The sequence below is a fragment of the Nicotiana sylvestris genome, chromosome 3 (genome assembly GCF_000393655.2).
Source record: "Nicotiana sylvestris chromosome 3, ASM39365v2, whole genome shotgun sequence".
Classification (NCBI taxonomy): Eukaryota; Viridiplantae; Streptophyta; class Magnoliopsida; order Solanales; family Solanaceae; genus Nicotiana; species Nicotiana sylvestris.
Window position 1 is genome coordinate 148,376,791 of NC_091059.1, and position 19,991 is coordinate 148,396,781.

Consider the following 19,991-nt stretch of genomic DNA (forward strand, 5'->3'; position numbering starts at 1 on the left):
TATCTTGCTCTAATACCCTCTAAGGTATGATATTGGCCGAACTTCCTAGATCCACCAGAATACGTTTAATTTTAAAATCTAGTACATTAATAGAAACTACCAGCGCGTCATTACACGGTAGCAACAGTCCGTCTGCGTCCTCCTCCATGAAAGTCTTGTCGCCTTTAGTGACTTCCCGTAGTCTCTTGCCATGGGTTACCAATACCTTCGTCTTCTTTTCTACCGAGAAGGCAACCCCGTTGATCTCGTTCCCCTCGAAGATTATGTTTATCGTCTGTCGGTAACAAACCTGTTTGCCGACCGAAAACCTCTGCTGCGTCCTTTAGCCCGTTTGTAGAGAAAAAATCGGCCCCTCGAAGACCGTCTATCTATTTCAAAATCATCTTTTGATTTTTCTTTATTCTTCTCCCAACCTTTTGCCGACGCCGGGAAGCCAAACCAATAATCTTCAATCCTTATCTTGGACTCTTACCGGTTATGAACATCCACCCAAATTGTCGCTTGGAAATCAAGCAAGCTTTCCTTTAATTTTTCGAAAGCATCGAAACTTCTCGGATTCAGACACTTAGTGAATGCTTCATCCACCCATTCATCCGGAACAACTTGGAGCAACATTATTTCCTTTTGAAATTGGGTGATGAATTCCCGCAGCAAATCGGACTCTCCTTGTGCAATTTTGAATATGTCGGTCTTTTGGGCTTGCACCTTTCTGGCCCCAACATATGCCTTAATAAAAGAGTATGCGAGCATCTCAAAGGAATCTATGGAATGCTTGGGTAACAGGGAATACCACGTCAAGGCTCCCCTCGTGAGAGTCTCCCCAAATTTCTTCAGCAAAACAGATTCAATCTCGTGGGGAGCTAAATCATTCCCCTTCTCCGCTGTTGTATAAGTGGTAATATGCTCATGAGGGTCCGAAGTCCCATCATATTTCGACACGTCAGGAATTTTAAATCGTTTCGGAAATAATTCTGGTGCCTCACTTGGTTTGTATAACAATTGAGTATATTTCTTTGAATATGGACCTTTCAGCACCGGTGGTGCACCCGGGATTTGGTCCATGTGAGCAGTCACTTCCCTCATAAACTGTAAGGAGTTTTATTTTGAAAGGATTGTTCTTGTTATTGTGACCGGACCCGCTCTCCCAACCCCATCAAAGCCGACCTCACCCCTTAGGGTATTGTTGTCGACCCTCTGTGTTGTTTGATTTATGGGAGCATAGGGAGGAATTGGACCTCGCCCATTCGCGTTATTGGAAGCACCCTACAATGCCTGCTTTAGTTCTATCATGACCTTATCCTGCCATGTGAGATGGCCTAGAATGACCTCTTCTTGTTCCTGCAGGACTCTTACCGCCTCAACAACATGCTCATATTCGACGTCATCAGGGTTTGCCTCTCAAACATGACGTGAGTACTGTCTGCCATGGATCAGCGAGGCATCACTCCCCTCATTGCGGGTATCGCTGATCGAATCCTCACGCTAAGGCTGGTCTCCTTGGACCTCAAGATTGTGTGTACTGTTAACACCATTATCTGCCATTTTCTATAATTTTTTCTAAGAACAAATAATCAAAACACGTTAGTAAAAGAGGCAAGGATCAACTTAATTATACGACTGTCTAGGCCCCACGGTGGGTGCCAAATTGGTTACCCGTAAAATAGTACAATTAAATTTATATGTGATTTCTAGAAAAGAAAATTAATTCGAACTTGAAATAATAAAAGAATTGAAGAAATATGTAACACTTAGCCTCGATATGAAGATGAAATAGCAGAAATAGTAATTCCAGAAGCGAGGCTTCCGGGCACAGCAATAGTAAAACCAAAAAGTAATAAGATACAGTTGTATAAAGCTTTGAATAGATTATAGCATGAGTTTGCCAAAAAATTCATCCCCTTATAATGATAATAGAGCTTACTATTTATAGTTACACCTAGGGAATAAGGACCTAAGATCAAGTCCCTCTTCAATGCTAATTATGAGGGCCATTGAAGAATGTGTAACGGTAGGCATGAATGCCATATTCTTTGTAACGGGAATCATATTAAATGCTACAGAATATTCTACATTAAATGCTACAGGGTGACAGGTATTTATTGCCATAGAAAAACACAAAATTGGGAAGGAATTATGTTCAGTAACCGTGTGTTTTCACATACATTACAAAGCCACAAGTGACTGCATTTATATAAGTCACAAAACTAAATGAAAACTAGGCTAAGTGATAGCTATTACAATATGACTTAGGGGCTTAGAGTTCTACTACATGTATGACTAGTACATTCAGTTAAGTACAAACTCTACAATGCAATCTAACCATCCTTATCTCGTATAGACTTATCCTTATCATGATCGGCTTCTTCAACAATTTCCCACAAGCTAGTGAGTGGTAGAGTTACCACTCCTAACTTGCTTCAAAAACCTGCAAACATCCGCTTAGTCAATGTCTTAGTGTGAATGTCAGCTAGCTGGTCTTTTGATCTAACAAACCTCGTGACAAGCTGACCACTAGCAACCTTTTTTGTAAGAAAATGATAGTCCATCTCAACATGCTTTGTTCTGGAATGCCTTACTGGATCGAATGTCATATATAGTGCACTCAAGTTATCACAGAACAATATTGGTGCGATTTTTAAACGAACCCCAATGTCATTGAGAATGTAGGTTACCCATGCCATTTCAGCTGATGTTGAGGCCAGTGCTCTATACTCGGCTCATGCACTAGACCTTGGCACTATGAGTTGCTTCTTGGATGTCCAAGATATACAGTTAGCTCCTAGGTAGATATTGTAGCATGTAGTTTATCTCCTAGTCGTAGGTCACCCTCCCTAGTCTGCATCAGAGAAACCATATAACCTGAATGGTGACTAAGACAAGATTCTTAGACCATACTTAGTTGTCCCCTTCACATATCTAAGTATCCTTTTTACAACTTAGTAATGAGTGTTGTTTGGACTCTGCATGAATTGACTTGCCAAATTTACTACATAAGCTATGTCTGGCCTTGTGAGAGTTAAATATTGAAGACTGCCAACAATACTCTTGTATAGTGAAGCATCCACCGGATTATCTACAACTTCTTGTAGACCATGCTTCTGTGTTAGAGGTGTGCTTATTGGTTTAGCAAGTGCCATGCTAATCTTGACAAGTAATTCTGCAGCATATTTACTTTGATTCAGATAAATGCCTCCAGTAAAGTATGTGACCTCGATCCCTAAGAAGAAGTGCAGAGGGCCAAGGTCCTCCATAGCAAACTCCTTCCCTAGTTCACCAATGATTTTTGAAATTAGTGTAGTGTGACTCCCAGTAACAATTATATCATCTAACATACATAACAAGCAGGAGTGTGCCTCTTTTACAGTGCATCACAAAGAGTGAGGAGTCTTACTTACTACATTTAAACCTAAGGGGAAACAAATATGGACTAAACCTGTCAAACCAGACTCTAGGTGCCTGCTTAAGACCGTATAATGCTTTTTTTAGAAGGCACACACTGTTAGGACGTATAGGATCCTTAAAACCTAGTGGTTGACTCATGTACACCTCCTCCTGTAGATGTCCATGAAAAAATGCATTCTTTACATCTAGTTTCCTGATACACTAGTGAAAACTCACAGCTACTGAGGACTACTCTTATAGTGGTTGCTTTAACAACTGGATTGAAAGTTTCTTCAAAGTCCACTCTTTCAAGCTGTGAATATCCTTTGGCAACTAGTTTTGCCTTGTACCTATCAATGGATCCATTAGCCTTTAACATGGATTTAAACACCCACCTAGAGCCAACTTTATTCATACCAGGTGCCTTGGGCACAGTGTCCAAGTCTATTTTTAGTGAAGTGCATTAATCTCCTCTTGCATAGCTGCATGCCGTTCTAGTGAGCTAAGTGCCTCATTTATAATCCGTGGCTCCTTAGCTGTTACCAGACACATGTGTTTTACTGGAAAGTATTTTGATTTCTGTCTTGTCACCATGTGATGCTTTTGTGTATTTGATGTGTGCTCTGCTGGTTCTGCATCATCAGTGGATTCTGCTTGTGTTGGTATAACTTCTGTATCCTGATTAGGTTTAGTGTTGAACTAATGAGACAAGTCTACTTCAAGCTGAATTCCCTGTGGATCATAAACTGAAAACATATTAGGGTCAGAGGATGCACTATCCTGAGTTGAACTATTTGGTTCTTCACTTGATCCAATGGACTGAAATTCAGCAGCTGCATTAGTAGTGATGTGATCATCTGTTCCTGCAGGAACTGCTGCTAAAAGAGATTCAGCAGGCTTAGTATTGTGGTCAGTCGTTGGTGTAGGCTCAACAGTCTCATTAGGAGTATCAGTAGAAGCATCAACTGGAGAGTCAGGTGTAGACTGATCACTTGGTGGTGATCCATTCAACACTTCCCGTAAATTAGATGAGTTCACATCTGAGCTTAAGGTATGCTGCAACATGGAGAAAAACTCATAGAAGGTAGCAATGTGAGTAGAATCACTTGAACTGTCTGGTGGTGCATCTAGTTGCACATAGGGCAATGTGTTCTCATCAAAGACCACATGTCTTAAGACTAATACTCTCCTGGTAGGTGGGTGGTAACACCTATAGCCTTTATGAAGGCTACTATATCCAATAAACACATAAGGATATGTCTTTGGAGAGAATTTTGTTTTTCCTTTCAAGTAAGGAAAACACTTGCATCCAAAGACTTTTAGACTATTATAATCCGGGTGCTCTCCAAAGAGCTTAAAGAATGGAGTTACCATTTGTAGCACTGATGAAGGTATTCTATTAATTAAGAATACAACTGTCAAGAAGGCTTCTACCCAAAGAAACTGTGACAACTTTGCATGAAACAACAAAGTGAGACCAGTTTCTACTATGTCTGTGTTTCCTCTCAGAAACTCCATTATGCTTAGGTGTATGAGGACATGATATATTTCTAACAATACCACAGTTATCTAGGTGTTCAACAAATGCAGTGTTGTTAAATTCACCACATCCATCACATTGAAAAATCTTAATAGTCTTTGCGAATTGATTCTCGATCATCTTTGAAACTTAACAAAAGGTGTCATAAAATGTAGATTTTCTTCTTAGTGTATAGAGCCAGGTATATCTTATATAGTCATTAACAAAAACCATATAGTATTTCATTTGTTGAGATGATTCAACAGGGATTGGACCCCAAAGATCATAGTGAATTTTGAGCAAATGCTCTTTTTCAATCCTATTTCTCAATTCGAATGGAAGCTTACATCCTTTTCCTAACTGAAAACTAACACAATCAGTAGGGAGTTTGTTCCAATACTTGACATCAATATATTTATTACTACTAAGAATATTTAAAGACTTTAAACTAGGGTATCCTAATCTAGCATGCTAAATACTGTCTGTATTCTTCCACTCCTTTGATGTAGATAAGGCATAAAAGTTATTGTCCTCCAGTGCATATAAGTCATTCTTCTTAGATCCCATATCCAGAAGTCTCCCTGAGCTCTTGTACTTTACTACAAAATCAAATTCATCAAACTCAAGTGTACTAAAATTATCCTTAGCAAGCTTACTAACTGACAACAGTTTCTTTTTAATCTTAGGAACAACAACAATTTCCTTTACTTTAAGTCCAGATTTTGTTGTATTGCCAATATGTGGGATATCAAGTTTAGAGCCGTCTCCAACTATTATCTTATCAGAACCATTATAAGGTTGAAGGTTTGACAAATTACCTGTTGAATTAGTTATGTGACTGCTTGCACCAAAGTCAATATACATAGCTTCATCTTCAGCCTGTGAATTCTACAGGTTAATAGCAGAAAAGGCTTGTGACAAATCCTTTGTAGCCTGGTAGGAATAGTCCCACCTGTAGAAGTATTTTAAAGTTGTGTCGTTGTTTCTTCCACATATTTGATAATTTTCCTTGCCCTTTGGCTGATATGAATTTGCTGTGTTCTGAGTAGCTTGATTAATCTGGTTGCTGCCTTGTCCCGCAGGTCTGAAACCTTCTCCTCTTAAGGAGAAGTTTGAGTTCCCTCTTCTGTTAGAGTAACCCCCACGACCTCTTCCTCTTTGAGCAGCAAAGGCCATATTGTAGCTTTGTTGAGCCATTTCTTCTTCATCTTCTCTCATGTCAAATCCTCTAAGAGCATTGACAAACTAGTTCAAGGTAGGATATGGAGCCTTTCCCAGCATGACAGTCCTAAAGGTCTTGTACTTTGGACCAAGTCCTCTAGCAAAGGTGATCACTTTGTTGTCCTTATCATTTGGCTTGTGTATGGGTGAAAGACCATCACATATGCCTTTGAACTCCTTCAGATATTCATCAAGTCTTTTGGTTCCTAGCTTGATGTTCTGCAGCAGTTGCTTAAGTTGAAATTCCTTGTCCTTGGTTGCCTGCAGGTATGCTTTCTCCAGGCATTTCTATATTTCTTTGGCAGTTGAACATGCCACAATGAGATATATGCTTTCCTCAGACATTGTAGCAGAGATCCAACTCCTCAGGATTACATGTTTTTCCTCCCAGTCAGTGTTATCATCAGCTATGTCAACAACTTTATCATCTCCAACAGAAGTGGATGAACTGCTTGTGTCTGGCTTGCCTTCTTTGATCAGGTTTGTCACCTTCATTACCTGAATCAACTGGAGTATTTGTGTCCTACAAATAGATAGTTTGAAGGTTTCAACTTAACTAGACAAGAGGCAATCAAATGATGCAAGGAAGCATGTGATAGACATAAAGGGGTTGAGGGTGTTGTTATGGCCATATTTGATCTTGTATCTGGTGTGGGCAGCGGAGCTTCAGAAGGCTCTGATACCATGTAGAAAAATACAAGATTGGGAAGGAATTATGTTCAGTAATCGTGTGTTTTCACATACATTACATAGCCACAAGTGACTGCATTTATACAAGTCAAAAAAACCAAACGAAAACTAGGCTAAGTGATAGTTATTACAAGATGACTTAGGGGCTTAGAGTTCTACTACATGTATGACTACTACATTGAGTTAAATACAAACTCTACAATGCAATCTAACCATCCTTATCTCGTGTAGACTTATCCTTATCATGATCAGCTTCTTCAACAATTGCATCTTTATGAGTATCATTCCTTCTGATAATAAATGGAACAGTTATTTTCGATTTTGACTATCTTCTGCCTCCGGTTCCATGTGTCCTTTCTTATGCAATTACTTGTGTATAAGCATCAAGATTAAGAATAACGTTAGCAAATATAGTGTCTTGTGAAGCTTTAAAGTATTTAAAGTTCAATAATAATATCTTAGTATTTGTTGGAACATAAAATTAAAAGTTAAGATAATTATAAAAATAAAGTTAAATACCTTTATCATATGAATGAGGAAACTTATTTTCTCCATTTCAAAAAAAAATGTGTTTTTGGAATCAAATACCAAAAAATATTTTTTCTTGTTTTTCTCAAAAAATGACTTTTATCATAAAAATGAAAAGTGTATTCGCATCTTTCTGCCCTCCATTGTTCAGAGGCGGAGTGATATAGACTCGAGAATAATCAATTGAACATATTTTGTCGAATAATTAAACAATATATGTAGGCAGGGGCGGATCTAGAGCAAAGGTTACGGTTCCCGTGAACCCAATAACTTTTGCATAGACCCTGTATTTGTACTAAAAAATTCATTAAAAGTATAAGAATATTTAGCTTGGAATCCAGTTCGTTGGTCCAGTTATCATGTAGATTAACTTGAGATTGTTATAGGAACCCATAAATTTAAAATTCTGGATTCACCTCTGTACGTAGGTTTATATATATATATATCAAAGACAATTTTTTACACAATTTATATAAGTCAAATTATAATATATTTATAAATTTTGAACATCTTTATTAATGAAATTCCAGAATATGTTATTCTCGGTTGCTAACCGATATATGGAACCGCCAAAGAGACCATCTTAAGTTAAGTGGCATTTTCCTTGCTTTAGGACCAGAGCCTCATGTGTTAGAAAGTGCGTTGTTTTCATCATCTGCTTTGCGACTCACTCCCTCTTTTCCCCCATTTGCTTTTTCGTCTCCGCTTTTGTCTGCCCCTCCCTGCCCTTTCTTCAATATGGATACTTCTCACTGGCCACAGGTAAAAGATTAACATGTAGTTTTCTCTCTAATTCTTCTACTGAATTAATACATCTTTCTAGGGTTTAGATTTTCTAGGCTATTTTTGTTTTTGATATAATATTAGGGTCTTCTTATTTTTAATTTTAATCGTAATTAATTTATGGTATTGTTGTGGTGTTGCCCATGCATCCTTTTTGATTGTGATCTTTCATATCATCTTTTTTTCGTCCTTTTTCTTTTTCCACTATCCAATAAAGTTACCTAAAAAGCCAGTTTAATTTGTTTTTATTGCTTCTTCTACTACTTGTAGCTATAGCCACTGCCTGAAAAAGTGTAAAGCACTAGTTATTACTTTAATTTGTTTTCTTGCTTCCGTTTTGTTTCTTTGATCACTTAGTCTATGGCGTTATTTTCTTTGTCTTCTCTTATTTTGTACAGGGCATAGGACTAGTGAAAGCTGTGGAACCCTCAAAACCAGTGCCAACAGAACGAAAGCCAAGGCCACAAAAGGAACAAGCAATAAATTGTCCAAGATGCAATTCAACAAACACAAAATTCTGTTACTATAACAATTATAGCCTTTCTCAGCCAAGGTATTTTTGCAAAACTTGTAGAAGGTATTGGACTGAAGGTGGTTCTTTAAGAAATGTTCCTGTTGGTGGCGGTTCAAGAAAAAACAAAAGATCTAGTTCCTCTTCTAATAATTCTTCATCCTCCACGTCATCATCATACAAAAAAATTCCAGATCTCACAATTCCAACTTCTTCTCAAAACCCTAAAATAATAAATGAACCGCATGATCTCAATTTAGCTTTTAACCCATCCGCTACTAGCAATTTCAGTAACATTTCTGAGTTTATGGCCTTACCTTTAATGAACCCTAATTCCACAACTTCATTTATGTCCTCTATTATGCCACAGCTTTCGGATTCTAATAATATTATGTACTCATCATCATCAACTGGGCTACCTAATTTGCATGATTTGAAGCCTACACTTAATTTTTCTTTGGATGGGTTTGATAATAATAATGGGTATGGAAGTTTACAAGGAGAAACTGCTGGAGCAAAACTGTTTTTTCCTTTGGATGATTTGAAGAATGTTTCAACGCCAAATGATGATCATGAGTTTGATGAACAAAATAGAGGGCAAGCTGCTGAATCTCATGGATTTTGGAATGGAATGTTGGGCGGAGGATCATCTTGGTAATTAAATTAATTAAAGCAGCTGCAGAGAAAAAGGAAAGAAATAGAAGGTGGTGTTTTTCTGTTTGTTTTTAAGTTAATTTTTATAGGCTGAGTGACATGTTTAGTTGCTTTCCAGTATAATTAAAACTTCTACTACTGCTACTACTACTAACAGAATGGCTATATTGTGTTATTTCTTTTTGACCCTCCTTTTGTTTGAGCTATGAAACTTCTCTTTCGTTTGCATTGCTTTGAATTATGAGTCATGTTTGTAAATGACGGATCTTTCCTTTGGTTCTTGAGAGCTTATTACATTTAGGATTATCGTAATTTTCTAAGTAAGGATTAAAAAAAATGCTCCTTCATTGTGTTGAAATGTGCGATAACCTCGTCTAAAAAACTAACTTCAATAATTTTTTGCTTTTTTGAGTGGTGGTGTGATTTGAACTTGGGACCTAATGCAGTTCTATTATCATGTTAAAATGCCTGATCATGATCTCATTTAAAAATTTAAGTGGTTAGAAAATCTATTTTAGCTAGTTAGTTATATTATGTCATTAAGGACATTGTAAAAGCTTTTATCTTCCTTGCTTGAGTTTGTCAACAGGTCATTACTGAGGATTGTCAGTTCTTTCCAGCTCTATAATCTTTTGTAGTATCACCTTTGTTTATGTTTTGATTAAAAGCCTGAGTAGGATATGATTCTAAAGATAACAACCAGCTAACCAACCAGGTAACATGAGAACGTATATACTTTTATCACATGCTAACACACGTTACCCATTTTCAAAGAGTAATCCGCCTTTGTAATGGCAGCACATTGCACAAAGCATCTCGATTTAGGTAAGGTCCTGAAAATGATTGTCAATACAAATATTAGTGGCTGCTTTCCCGATTTGAATTCGAGAATTATAGGTCATACGACTCTCATTCTGATCCACTATTCATCATATATATATAGTTATAGTTAAATCATAAGATAAGATATTACCTTGAAAGAAAAACAGAAATGAACTTGTTTAATTTATGCAATCCATTAAAGTTGCATCTCGTCGAATGATGGCATGTTTCTATGAATGATGCGTTTGAGCTGTTACCTTTACTTTTATGGCACATACTTTACTCAATTATCCTGCCACCATATTATATAGTATATATATATCCCATGCACCTAGAAAACAAAGGGGTCGAGTGCATTGTATTGCATTTTCTTAATTTGAATGGGACCTACCTACAAACATTCTCCTCGGTAACCTTGCCGGAAAAAATTAATGTAGTCAATTTATCTACTCAATTATTTTCAGCAAAAAGCCTTCTTTCTGGAATAGTGGGGTGTTATTGGGTGGACATTCCTTCATTATTTATTTTTAATGTTTGGTGTAATTGTGTTTCCTATATCGGCTGCATTTCATTGTTTATTGGTAATTTGTGGTAATTTCTGGTAATTTGTTTATTAAAAAGGAATAATGCAAGCACTAGTTCTATGCATTACTAATAATTTGTGTGGTACATATTTTCAGTATTGGCTATACATCATACTTGGTATTATCCTATCTATAAGTAATGCATAGAAAACCATGACATTAGTAATACCAAGGCTATTAATGCATGCATTAGTATAATTAAAGATAAAATTTTCCTTAAAGTATTTTAAAGCTAGAGAATATGGAGGGCATTTTTGTAAACAACTATTTTTTTTTAAAATTATGCAATGCATTATAATTTTAATACACCACATCAAACAGCAGATAAGAAATAATATCTGCATAACTAATGCTTGCATTACTAACCCATGCATTACTAATCCATGCATTACTAATACATCTTATTTCGCATTATTCTTATACACCCTACCAAACGACATATCTACTGCGAAATTTTCTCGCATGTTTTAAAATTTGGATATTTAATATCTGGAAAAATTCGCTTTATTCCCACCATTTAGCTCGTAGATCATAATGTGACTACTAATTTCAATCTCCCGTTGCAATCTCGAAAAACTTACCTTTTTGACTCCCTGAACATGATTGAATTTTGCGTTATATATGTGGTGTTTTTAATGTCCTTGTCATTGTAAAATCTCTGCATGTGACTGCTTCTTTCCTGTACTAATTTCATACAGACCTACTATTGAGCTTTCACCTATAGACGATACAAAAATACTAGACCGAAAGAACACAAGTAGAGATTTTCGTCATTTGTTTTTGTCCAGAGAGGTTAGGACAAAGAGTGTCGTTTTCTTCAAATTCAGAGATAGATATCTTTACAATTATTAAAAGGACATCCGTGCGTCTTCTAGGGGTATATATAAATATATACGTACGTACAAGAAATCAATGGTTTGGCGTCTTTGGTCACAATTAATCTGCAGAAAAGCAAATCATATTGTTGTCTCAAGGGTCGCTTTAGTCCGATCATCTTTGCCACGCAGCTTAGTAGTTAGTACATTGAACAAATGCCATATCTTGTGCGTTTTATAATTAGCTGAGGAAGCTGTAAAAATTTTGTAAGTACACAAAATATATGGAGCAAAAAGATTTTGCATGAGTAGGTTATATAATTATCTATATTGTACTAAGTCCGAGGGGCTGTGTAACTGAAGAAACGATTTCTAGCCGCCATCCAAGACCGAATACCTTGATTTAGGAGAATATTTTTGGTGTAGAAAATCACAAATTCAGAATCTCACTTTGAAAATTTTGAGAAACAAAGTCATAGGCACCTAGCTTCAGGACAAATTTTAATCTGCATAAGTGTTGGTCAGCTCAACTGTTGAATCACATGATAAAAAGGAAGATAAATGAATGTGATGATCTAGCGCCTTAGGTTAGATTGTCAAATTTGGGAGATTCTTAGTAGTAATAAGTGTTTGCTATGGTGGAAGGTTTTTTAGAGAGAAATATTTGCTATGAACAACTTATATTCCGGTGTTTGGGTAATCAAAAAATATTTTTCATCATAAATATAAAAAGAAAATAATAATTCCACAACTTATATTCCTTTTTTTTTTTTTTTTGAGCCGAGGGTCTCATGGAAACAGCCTCTCTACCTTTCGGGGTAGGGGTAAGGTCTGTGTACATATTACCTTCCCCAGACCCCACTTGTGGGATTATACTGGGTCGTTGTTGTTGTTGTTCTAAGCGGGTGTTACCTTTTCTTACTATTATCTTAACTTTTCATTTTATGTTACTTGTTTCAATTGATATCTTCTTTTCTTTTTTTAATCTTTAGTACACAGAAATTTAATCAAACGTTTACTATTTTGCTAATGACATCATAATAATTTTTAATATCTATCTCGCTCATGACCAACCATACAAATTGAAAACATTTTCTGCAGAAAATAATTTTCGTCAAAAACATTTCCGATACAACATGACTTTCCGTTATACCTTCAATTAATAATATTTTTTTTTTTTGATTTTTTATCCTTGTCCAACATATATATATTAGGGCTTTGGCTAATTTGAATTGGTATTGCATGCGCTCATTAAAGTGGGAAGCATTCTCTTCTACTATTTTTTTTTAGTCCAATGATCAAACCGAAATCTATAATTAAAGATGATTCCTCAAACCAAACACTTTCTAACGAATCAGATGATCTCGCTAAAGAGGGCAGCATAAGCATTGGAAAGAAACATAATACGATCACAAAAGATTTCGAGTGTCTGTTCTTTTACCTTTTTATCAGAACGTTCTTTATTTGCTTTTCTCTCTAGATAAAGCTGTACTCACCTATTTCTTTTCCTCCAATTACGAGCAAAATTATCGTTTGTAATTATTATGTCCCTCCACCGTATGCGCTTTATTCTAATGTTAAAATGTCAGAATTTGGATAAAGATTCTCCATTAGAACTTAGAACGGTCAACCGGACATTTCAATATGTTTACCCTCATAATCGCATAACAATTCAATTTGTAAATAGTTTTAAGTATACGTGGATTAAATTGATACAAAGCAATAAATTACAATTACAATTAAAATAAACAATAACAAAGTAAATTCAAACCACAAGAATTAATCAGTTACAGCCTTGGGGAGTTTGAACTGGATGCAATTTGATAAGTATCAAGACATAAAAGAACAAGAGCTTAAAGAAAGGAAATGATAATATATTGCTTTGGAATGCGTGTTACAATCTGTTCGGCAAGTAATCAGATCTCCCTTTATATAGTAGGGAAGTCCTATATTAGGTACAACTCTATAAAAGGTAAAAATCCCATAATTAACTAATTGATGATCTTACGTCGACATATGCGGAGATCTCCGCCATGATATTCGGTCGGTTACGGATATCATGGCCTTCTGTTGGTCGAACTTGATTACCTGACAACGTTTTTCGAAGTTAATCAAGGCCAAGACCGATCCGAATCGTGTCCCCGATATCTTCAAAGGCGAGTTTTATGGTCCGGACTCAGAATGGATGAGATCCCTACCTCGGTCTAGGCCCCCAGTTACCATATCTCGATCTTAGCTTATTATGTCAGAGACCGACATGTGCTTTGAGACCGATTTTACCTATATACAGATAGTCCCCTCGTTTTTCGGAGAGTAGACGACGAGAAACAATATGAGCTTTCGATTCTCACCTCGATACCCCGCTCGCGTCAGAAATGACAAAATAAACGAAACATCTCGTCAGTCACGTCTTAATGACATTAAATGCTTGTCAGTTGTCGGTTGGCTACTCCTGGATGCGAACCGCCGTTTGAAAATTATAAATACCTTCTTCTTCATTCATTCAAACTTTACATCCAAACCTTCTACCCTTGTTCTTTAGAAATCTCTTATATTTTCTGGCACTTGTATTGTGATTTTTTGAGATTTTTGTGAGAACTTTTGCTCGTCTTCATTCCAAACCACTAAGTTTACTCCTTTAATTTCCTTTTTTTCCTCCCATCCCTTCCATTTTAAAAGAAAATGGCGAAGACTTCAAAAACAGTTCCCCAAAAGGAAACTCCTTCTACATCACGGTCGGATGTCGAGGAGACCGTTCCGTGCACTACTGTCGAGGAACCAGTAGCGGAACCCCTCTTGAACACCTTCATCCCTGGTGGATGCTCGGTAACCGCCGATTTCAAGGTTGAAAAACCTCCCTCTGTACCTAGCTAGTGTGAGAAGGTCTCAAGATACGTATGCTCGATCACTAAAGAAATCCTCCCTACGGTCATAAAAGATTGCAACTGGGTTGACAAGCACGTGGTGGCTCCAAAACCCGATGAAGATATCACCACCCACGTCGAGGGATACTTAAGTGTTTACACTTATCCCTTTACGCTAGGCCCATTGGATCCGGTTATCATCCACTTCTACAAAAGATACGAGGTATGCCTAGGTCAAATTCACCCTTCATTCTGGAGGATCGTGATCCTTTTTCGATTCTTCACGAGCAAGATTGACGAATGCTCGTTCACCGCCGACCACCTTAAACACCTATACAGTCCCCGCCTCTTTCGTGGGGGGTGAGGGGCTGATCAATCTCACATGCCGGGCTACCAAAGCCCCGTTCTCGAGTATCGATGAAGATTAAGATCGAGGCTGGCTAGGCCGGTTTGTCCGAGTGAGGACCTCGAACCTGATCCCAGCTGAGTGCATGTCATTCCTCGAGAAATAGAATATAAAACATAAGAAAAATGTCGTTTTTAAAATTTTATTTTACTTTTTTTTTCCTTCCTTCTTATCGGTGTTTAGTGGTGGTGCAGCTGTCGCTCGGGTCCCGAATGCAGTCCATCGGCTCAAGGAGTGGGTCGAGGGCATCATGTTACAAAGGCCATAGTCTGAGCGCACATGGCGTGAATTTTCGAAGGGCCGGTAGGAGGGCCGTTCTTATGGTGAGATTCCTTTCCCGAATGAGTAACACTTTGGTTTCTTTTGTGTTGCTAAGTTCTTACTTGTTTCGTTTCCCTTTGCAGGTTTATCCAAGGACGTCGTATTGAGGTCTCTATCCGGTGACGAGGATTTCCCCGTCGAGTCCCCTGCTCTGAGGCAGGGTGATGAGAAGAAAAGAAAGAGGGCTCCGAATTCCCGGGTTCACTCTATCGGCTGAACATACCAGCGCTCCGAATTCCCGGGTTCACTCCAAAGAAAATACCATAGCTCGAGACCCACCTTCGGATTCACTCTATCGGCTGAGGGATGAATCCCAAGAAGAAGAAGAAGAAGCCTCTGAACTGGTGGCCCACGTGCGGTCGTAGTTCGAGGGACGAGGGGCCTCCAAATTAAAGAGAGGTGAGGTTGATCTGCCTCGAGCTAGGGAGGCCGACGAGGAGGTCGTGGTCGGGACCAACATGGAGTCCATGGCCGAGGCCTCTCGAGATGCGGGTAAAGCCCCGAAGGATGTACTCAGTGTGATAGACATCATCGAGTCGCATTCGTTTAGTGAGTCTATGATCAACGAGGCTCAAGCGGTGAAAGAATGCCCCAATAAGGGGGCCCAAGGAGTGGAAGACCCCATCTGTGGCTTTTTGATGATGTGGATTCTGCCATTACGGAGGATGTCACTAGATTGGGTGACTTGGCGGTTCCAAGGAAGACTCCATCCTCGAGAATAACCGGGCCTTCCTCAAGTCTGAAATTGATCAACCGGTTCCCAGCTCTGAGCATGGATCCTAATCGAATACGATTGATCATCATCTCCATTTTGGAGGATGGTCGGGTCCTCTCTGCCCCTATAGGGGTGGCCAGTCACCTTTGGTGTTTGGTGACCAAGAAAGACCAAGCCAAGATGAACGAGGTAGAAGCGCAATGCATGTTCAATGAAGATCAACAAGCGTTAAACCAGGTAACCTCATATACCTATTGATGACTTCTAGTTTATACTTAGATTAACAAATGATCATAACTTTTCTCTTTGTGTTTATAGGCCTCAGTGCTTCATCATAAGGCTTTTCTCCGATACCGGGAAGAGCTAAACCAGTATGAGGCCGAGATTCGAGGGCTCAATGAGAAGAGAGATGCTTACAAATTTCTCAGCGAGTAACGTGAATGGGAGGCTAAGAGCCTCCTAGCTGAGGTAGAGGCGGCTCGCAAAGAGCACGCCGACCTGGTAGAAAAGGTAAAAGTCTTTGAGATTAGTGAAGATAAGCTAGACTCGGTGACTAACCCTCAAAACCGGCATGTCCAACAAAATCTTTATTGAATTGACCAACTTCGGGCAGAGATGGAAGTGGTAAAAGCCAAGGCCAAAGATTGGAAAACCAAAATGGACTGCTTGGCCTCGGAAAAGGAAACTGCCCGGATGCAATTGGCTTCATTCGAGGTCCAACTTCGGTCGGCAAAGGAAAAGTCCATGGTGCAGGACAAAAGGATTGAGGAGCTTTAGTCTCAGTTGAGTTCATCCGTCTACGATAGGGAAAATCTGGCCAAGTAGCTTGAAACGGCCAAGTCGGTGGCCCAATATAAGGCTGATGCATAGGCGGCTCAGACTCGAGCAAAGGATATTATCGAACACACGAATTGGCAATCCTAAAGGGAGCCCCTCGAGGAAATTCTTGCTCGGGGTTTCGATTTGTCGGCCGAAAATAAGAGTGCCAGGAAGCTCGAAGCCGAGGCCAAAAAGTTAGCTTATCCCAATAATGATGAAGACTCCGAAGGTTTGAGTGAACCTGAGGGTGGAGGAGACCCTGAAGGTCCTGGTGACGAGGCTGGTTTCGGTGAATACCAGGCCGTTTAAATGGCTTGTACATTTTTTCTTTGTTTTATGTATCTTTGTACTTGTGTCATTTTCTTTTTCGTTAAGGCCGTTTTGACCTTTGTAAAAATTTGTATCGGGGCCGTTTGGCCCTTGTAAAAATCTTTTGATATGTATAAGGCTTTTTTCCTTAAGCATTTTCTGAGTTTTCCCTTTGCTTTATTATTTATATTTGCAAAGATTGAAATGCCTTAGCATGAAATAGTTAGGTTATGTTCGAAGGTTCAAACGGGCCTTGCCTACAACATTATTTTGTTTAAGGCATTGTGGGGGTTCAGTATGACCAAAAAATTTTCCTCAAAGTACTTATAATTTTTTAGATTATAGTTTGCCGAGTGTAGAACCATTTAAGAAATTTTGAACCATTTAAGAAATTTTGAAGGCCTTGTTTTTTGTTACGGGTCTCGAACGTCTCCGAGCCATTTTAATATGGCCGTAGCCTATTTAGTTTGGGTGGGCCCAGTGGTCTTGTCTCCCCGAGTTATCCGGGCTTGCTTAAGATAACAGACACCGAATAGGGATCGCCATAGCATTTAAAATTCGGGCGTTGCCTAATAGGTCTTATGCCTCTGAGCTCCGATGGCCCAGACCGTCCAAGTTTGTCTTCGAACGGCAGTCCCCAAGTGAGAATGATCATTTGAACTTTGATTAAGGTGGCCCTTGGGCTCGATACCTTTAGGGGATCAGATGTAGGAAATTCCTTAAGAAATGCAAAAAGAAATATTTTAAGGGACAAAATATTTATCTGCAGGGTAAAGACTTCTTTTTATTACTATGCGTAATAGTTACACATGTGTACAAGATTTATGTGAGAGCTCGAGCAGTGTATGCAAACACAATTCATTTGACCGTTTGGCCCTTACAATAAATCCTATCGATTGAGCAGAGACCATTGTCGCACCTCCTTTTTCCGACCCCGCGAAGAGCGTAGGAGTTTTTTCCAATTAAAGGACAGTCGAAACGGGATTTGTTTATTTATTTCAGAGTCGCCACTTGGGAGATTTAGGGTGTCCCAAGTCACCAGTTTAATCCCGAATCGAGGAAAAGAATGACTCCATATTACAGTCCGCGAACCAGAAATCCGGATAAGGAATTCTGTTAACCCGGGAGAAGGTGTTAGGCATTCCCGAGTTCCGTGGTTCTAGCACGGTCGCTCAATTGTCATATTTGGCTTATTTATCTGATTTTAATACAATTATGAACCGATGTGCCAATTTTAACTCTTTACCACTTTATTATTATTATTATTTTTAAAAAAAATTGTGAACATCGTTTAAAAACATGTCTTTGGATTGGGACACATAAAATGCATCCACGATCCGGAACGTATTTTTATTCAATGTTTTGGGATTTGGATTTGGGTCGCATAAATGCATACCCGTGTTTAAGAATGTATTATTATTATATCGCGCCTAAAGCAATTAGCGATTTATTACTTTGGGGTAGAGCCGTGAAATTTGCTAAAACGACTCCTCCTTAATTCTAAGCAATTAAATGTACATTTATTGAGGGCCCCGCAATCTATACATTTTATTAAGCGAGGCTCATCTCATTTATTTTCCTAAATGAATAAATCTTAAAGCGACTACATTTTGCTATTTAAAATTAGTCTCTAAAATGAATAAAGAAAATCCTAATTAATTAGATTTTTTTATTATTATTATTTAAGAAAACATGACACGCTAATTGCTTGATTCATACAAATATTGATGAAAAAGGGATTTTATTCTTAATTTCGAAAATTATAAATTAAATAAAAATTCAACAACTAATATTCAAAATAAACAAATATAGCTAGATTAAAACTTAGCATTGTTATTTTTTTAAAAAAAATATTATTGAGATTAATTATTCACAATCATTTGAAACTAAATTTAACCATAATTACTAAAGCTTATTAGAAAGTTTATTAGGCTTAAACGTTCTTCTAACCTTGATTAAGCTCAAGTCATGCCTTAATGCCTAATTTACGAAGTTTTAATTTAAATTCATGTCTTAGCTAAATTTAGCTAGTTATTCATGATTAACCTACTGTTGATAATCTTGAAACCTTCATAACTAGTGAATTAACCTGTTTTGCCGAACTGATTCATTAAAGACTAACTTATGTTATTTTTTCTTATTCCAGTTATTATTTAGTAATTCATGAAATAGCTTAAATACAATCAACAAAAGGAACAAAGAAATAAAAACGAAATTAAAATTTCAAATTTTCATTCTTCATATGTATTCACGCTTCATATTTCGGATTACAATAAACAACTTTTCAGTTGTGTACCTGATATTGGAAGCAAAAGAAAATGAATATGAGAATCAGCAACAGCAGTAAAATCAGTACAACACAGCAACAATAGCCCAGCAACAGTAACAACCCAGTAACAGACCGGTGGAGTAGTAATCCAAAAAAAAAAAAAGCTTCCAGCTTTTATGAAACAACAATTAATTCTGATTTCAAACAACAAAAGAAAACAGAATATTTTTTTTAGTTTTTTTTTTATATTTGAAAGCTTAAATATTTTTCGGAATTTTCTATCTCTTAAATGTTCAGCCCTTTTCTCTCTCTTATTTTCAGATTTGTTTCTCTCTCCCGTTTTTTTTTGTCTGTGTATTTCTCCTCTCCCCTTTTATTTGTCTTCAAGACTTCACATATATAACACATCCCATAAACCTTTTAATCAATTAAAATCAACCCATTTTCTCTACCAAACCCATTATCTTCCCACTCATCCCCATTATATTAAATAAACATATCACACCACCCCATTATATTTTGTCCCCCATGCTTTATTTAAAATAATGCAAGATTCCCCTTTAATTTAAATCTTGTCCCCCCTTTATATTAAATAATCATATCACAACCCACCCCATTTTATTTTGTCCCCCATGCTTCAAATAAACAATTACAAAATGTACAATTCCTAAACTACCCCCTCCAACCTTACTGAAATTACCAAACTACCCCTGAACGTACTACAAATTTACCAAATTACCCATCAGCTATAACACATCATTTAATCAAACATAACCAAAA

At 37.6% G+C, this 19,991-nt stretch overlaps 2 protein-coding genes across 2 annotated transcripts; one reads left to right on the forward strand and one right to left on the reverse strand.

Annotated features, from left to right (window-relative positions):
• Positions 1–2,936: 2,936 nt before the first annotated feature.
• LOC138888157 (uncharacterized mitochondrial protein AtMg00810-like) lies at positions 2,937–3,760 on the reverse strand. The gene is made up of 2 exons (XM_070169973.1): positions 3,619–3,760; positions 2,937–3,325 (listed from the first exon to the last, which is right to left on the reverse strand). Exons 1-2 carry the CDS (start codon positions 3,758–3,760, stop codon positions 2,937–2,939), a joined length of 531 nt encoding a protein of 176 aa, XP_070026074.1.
• A 4,129-nt stretch (positions 3,761–7,889) lies between these two features.
• LOC104247048 (dof zinc finger protein DOF1.8-like) lies at positions 7,890–9,525 on the forward strand. Its single transcript, XM_009802982.2, has 2 exons — positions 7,890–8,101; positions 8,521–9,525. Exons 1-2 carry the CDS (start codon positions 8,078–8,080, stop codon positions 9,289–9,291), a joined length of 795 nt encoding a protein of 264 aa, XP_009801284.1. The 5' UTR covers positions 7,890–8,077; the 3' UTR covers positions 9,292–9,525.
• Positions 9,526–19,991: the final 10,466 nt, after the last annotated feature.